The following is a 4511-nucleotide window of genomic DNA, read 5'->3' as shown; positions in this document are numbered from 1 at the left end:
TTGTCCTCCAGCTTCCTGTCCAGCCTGGCAGCTACACAAGTGGAGAGAAACCATCAGCTTACATCTGACCCACCAACTTGACCAGGAGTGGACAGACCGACTTCTACAGCTGTGTGAGCCCATTCTGGATGGCTCTTTCTGTCTACGTACACAAATCTCTATCTACGTACACAAATCTCTGTCTACGTACACAAATCTCTGATGGCGTACACAAGTCTCTATCTACGTGCACCTCGAAGCATTCCTGGGTTTGCTTCTCTAGGGAACCCAGTCCAACTGCAAGACCTGAAAAACTAAACCCACTGCCCTCCAGTCAATTTCAACTCACGGAAGCCCCGGGCAGAGCAAGGCAGAGCTCTGCGGGATCCGTCTTTATGGACGTAGCTGATGGCTCCACCTTTCTCACGCAGACTAGTGGGTGGGGTCCCACCAGCAGCCTTTCACTTAGCAACTCCGTGCTTAACTCACTGCATCACCAGGGCTCCTTACCAACTGGGAGGTGTCCCAAAACTTCACACGTAGTGGCTTCACTGGCTCAATACCTGAGTTACTGAACCAGTCCGCAAGCTTCTCAATAAAGCCTGCTTCTCAATAAAGCCTGCTTCTAAAACTTTAAAAAAAAAAAAAACTTCAGACGTTAAAATGTGTAAACACACACAAATATCTTAGATTGCATACAATATGGCAAACCAAAGCCTTGGAACAAATGATTCCTAATAAATGTCATAAAACCTCCATGCCTCTCAATCCTCTACAGAATGAATGTTGTCATGAAGCACAGAGAAGAAAGAGACACATCCAGAAGAGAGAGCGCGACACCGTTGGTAAGAATGACTAAACTTTATTCCTTCCTTTTGCAGCTGTGGGAAACAGCAACTCTTTGTAACTCTGGATGGCTCTGAACACCCCCGTCTTCTCATCTGAAGCGCGCTTCCATCCTGCTCACATTGCACTTGCTCCCTCTGCACGCATCTACCTGCACAGAGAGGCTGCGAGAACACTCCTCGGAACACCACACGGAGGGAGTGCTTTCCGCCGCCCTCCAGCTTTAGCATGCATGTCCAGGAGGGTGGCGTGTGCTGAGAACATGGCCCTCGCACAAGCCCGGCGCTTCAGGAAACCCGCTTGGGAGGGGGCACCAGTGTCCCAGGTCCTCTCGCTCTCCCCCTGAAGGTGCTCGCATCGTACACCCACACCGTGTCTGTCCCCTCCCCGGTGACATGGTCTGGGGTCCAGCTTGGAAAGGGGAAGCGGCAAGCAATGACTCTGGCATTGTCCTGAAGTTCCAGCTCCAGTTTCTTCTCCAGCTGCAGCATCTGTGGGGGAAACGAGCACCAGTGCAGTGAGAAGACGCCATGGTCCACGACAGCAGCGCGTGCATGTGCCCAAACAGAGGAAGGACAAAGGGGGGCGGGCAGGAGGCTTCGGCAGCGCCCTATTTGTCACTGCCGGAGCCACGGGCAGAAGCAGCGAGGACAGGGCAGAACGGGCAGCACCACCAACAGATGGGCCAGTTGCCATTTGCTGAACACTCCATTACACAAGAGCAGAATACACACTCTTCTCGGGCTCACAGGGAACAGCCATCAAGAGAGCCCACACCATGGGCCAAGACACCCCTCAAAACGAAATCACAGATAGTGGACTGAAACTAGAGATCAAGAACAGAAATGACAGGTGGTGAACCTCAGAATGTTTGGAGAATAACTACCACACTGATAAGTAAAATGTGGGTCAAGGAAGACGTTCCTGAGATTTTTAAATATTCTGAACTAAAATAAAATGAAAAAAATAATAAATAAATAAATGAAATGAAAATGTGGTGCATCAAAATTTGTGGGAACAGCAGAAGCAAGGCTCACAGGGAAAGCTACAGCATCAAAGGCAAACATCAGGAGAGAGTGAGCCATTGGGAGGTCCCGTAAGTAGCTTGTGTACTAGGAAACTGAAAATGTGAGACACAAACCTTCACCTAAGACTTTAAAAATCATTAAAACTAGAGAAATCTAGAACCAATCATCTGAACTCCCTACTTAGGAAACCATATGTGTGTTTATATTTATTTATATGTAAATTCACATGTTTATATATAACTAAAGTATACAGTAAAAATTAGAACAGAAATCTCTGAAATTGAAAGCAGGACTTAAAGAAAAACAATGTAACCGAAAGTTGGTTCCTTGGAAAAAATAAATAAAATTGAAAAACTTCTAGCCAGGCAAACAAATAAAATAAGAGAGATGACACAAATTACCGATGTTGTAAACAAAAGAAAAAGGCTCAAACTGAGCTCATGGACAGCCAAGGGATCCATGAGTAATCTACCCGCCCAAGACCGAGCATTAGAGCAGTGTTTCCAGAGTGAGTGATGCCACCCCCCAGGGGCACAGGAACAAGCGGGGGGGGGGGGCCTGCAAAAGCAGATGCCTACACTTTAACCAGGATCATGGGAAATGGGACAAAAATATAGGGCACAATTAGCTTAGGGGTCACTGAGTTTTGTGGGGGGGGGGTCCTGCAAAGGGGGGGGGAGTAGGTCAAATAAGTTTGAGAATTTATTATTTAGCTACAATGGCCCCATTCCTTGAAAGACCCTTCAGTGAGCAATGTCAGGGGAAATTATTTCCAAATGTTATTCTGGCTTTAATTAAGAGTCCCTGAAAATGCTTGCCTAAAAATACCACTCATAAAAATGACCCTTGCAGGAAACTAAAAGACAGAAAGCACTCAAGAACCGGGAAAAGACCACTTCTGATACAGATTGTGGAATGAGCCACTTTTCCGGGATCACAGAACCTGGTTTTCTGACTACAATCACACGGTGGCGGCAACTGAGCGGAGTCCTTTGCCTGTGAGAACACCCACGTCCCCCCCGGGTTCCGCTCTCCTCGGACATGGCTTCCCACGTTCCTGACACCTCTGGAAGAGACAGATCGTAGAATTAACTCTGTCTCCCAATTCTAATTCGCATCACTGAATTCTTTCTGTGACGACGCTTGGTAAAATCAGTTGCATCTTAGATCCAGTGAAATGTCTATGGAGCAACTGACTTGATGCACTTGAACTGTGGCGCCCTTTGTTGCCGATGCCTTCAGTGCAGCGTGGACGTGGTCCTTCAAAGCCATCAGGTCTTAGATCAGGAGACGGCGGAAGTTCAGCCAATTCCCTTTGGTTGTGACCCCTGTAGAGTCCCTCCATCCTCGTGATGCTTCCCACACCCTCCATGGTGGGAGAGCCATCGAGTCAAGGTCAACACACAGGGGCTCTGAACAGGTCGTCCTCACATGCGCTATGGCCGGGCCCACTGCTGCAGTCAGTGGAGGAGCTTTTTCCCAGATTAAAGGAGCACACAGGAATGAAGGGACTCTGGTGATACTGTGGGTCAGGCAGAGCTGCTAGCTCCATGGTCGACAGTTCAAATCCCCGGCTGTCCCAATAAGGCTTTTGTCTCAGAAACCCCGCACGGAGTGGCTAGGAGTATGACGGAACTGGATGCGAGCAGGTGGGGTGGGCTTGGGTCCTGTCCAGTGGCTCCCCTTCAGCTCTGGGTGGAAAATGTTCTGTTGTGACGCACAGACTTTTCATCAGCTGATTTGAAAGAGGAGGAGGCCCGACCCTGCCCACCATGGGTGATCCTGCAGGTCTTTTAAATCCCAGGGGCACAGCTTCCCGCCTCACAGCAACATGCAATCACCCAGACTGTGCTGCGCTGGCAGTGAGGCAGTGCTCTTTAGGAACGTAGGCCACTCGTTCTATGGGATGGCCCTCACCTGGCTTCCTCTGCTGCTTCCTGGGAACGATTCACCTCGGACCAGAATGCCCACGAGGACGCGGTGACCTCCTCAGGCTCCCACGTGCAAGCGCCATGACTGAGGTGGTAACGGTTTCCTCCCAGCAGTTATCGCTGTTCTCGTTCATAAGAACTAATTTGTGGAAGGTGCTTTTAATGGTTTACAAGTAAATGGTGGTGGTTGCTTTTAATAATTTATACTCAATTGTGGGGAACTGCGTTAAGATGATGCAAACGTCCTGTGACTCATCAAACTATCATTCACTAATGATTCCAACCTGCATCAGTTTTCAGAGATGGCTGCAGCGTGGTGATCTAACTCCACTGCTCCTCCTAGATGTAGTCAGCCTTCTGGTGACAAAGAGAATGCTCTTCTCCCTTATCCATCCATCATCCGTCTGTCCGCTACTGCTCGTACATGCATTTATCCATGTATGCACCCATCCACCCTCAACCATCCATTCATGCACTCGCCCTCTAGTCAGTCATCTGTCTGTCCATGCCTCCATCCACCCATCGCTGTAAGCAGGAGCTCCCAGACTCTCATTTCAGCCGATGGGTAATGTTTCACTGCTGTTGTCGTCAGGTGCCATCAAGTCGGTTCTTGCTCACAGCCCCCCATGCACACAGCCCTCCTGTGCACACAGCCCCCGTGCACACAGCCCTCCTGTGCACACAGCCCCCCGTGCACACAGCCCTCCTGTGCACACAGCCCCCCTGT

General features: G+C 49.5%; 1 protein-coding gene across 3 annotated transcripts in view; it reads right to left on the bottom strand.

Moving 5' to 3' along the window:
- Positions 1-825: 825 nt before the first annotated feature.
- The window catches only part of ATPSCKMT (ATP synthase c subunit lysine N-methyltransferase), a 15122-nt gene continuing 11436 nt past the window's right edge, over positions 826-4511 (bottom strand). For 2 of the 3 annotated variants that reach the window (XM_045285158.1, XM_004698415.2), the window contains one exon: positions 826-1316. In XM_045285158.1, the coding sequence (XP_045141093.1) occupies positions 1113-1316 (204 nt within the window). In that variant the 3' untranslated portion in view covers positions 826-1112. The remainder of the gene's footprint in view (positions 1317-4511) is intronic. The other variant, XR_006679581.1, reaches the window with a different exon arrangement.

This window comes from Echinops telfairi, unplaced genomic scaffold (assembly GCF_000313985.2).
Source record: "Echinops telfairi isolate 266 unplaced genomic scaffold, ASM31398v2 ScPeMD7_7469;HRSCAF=8507_1, whole genome shotgun sequence".
NCBI classification, from domain to species: Eukaryota; Metazoa; Chordata; class Mammalia; order Afrosoricida; family Tenrecidae; genus Echinops; species Echinops telfairi.
This window is presented reverse-complemented; position numbering and strand designations above follow the sequence as displayed.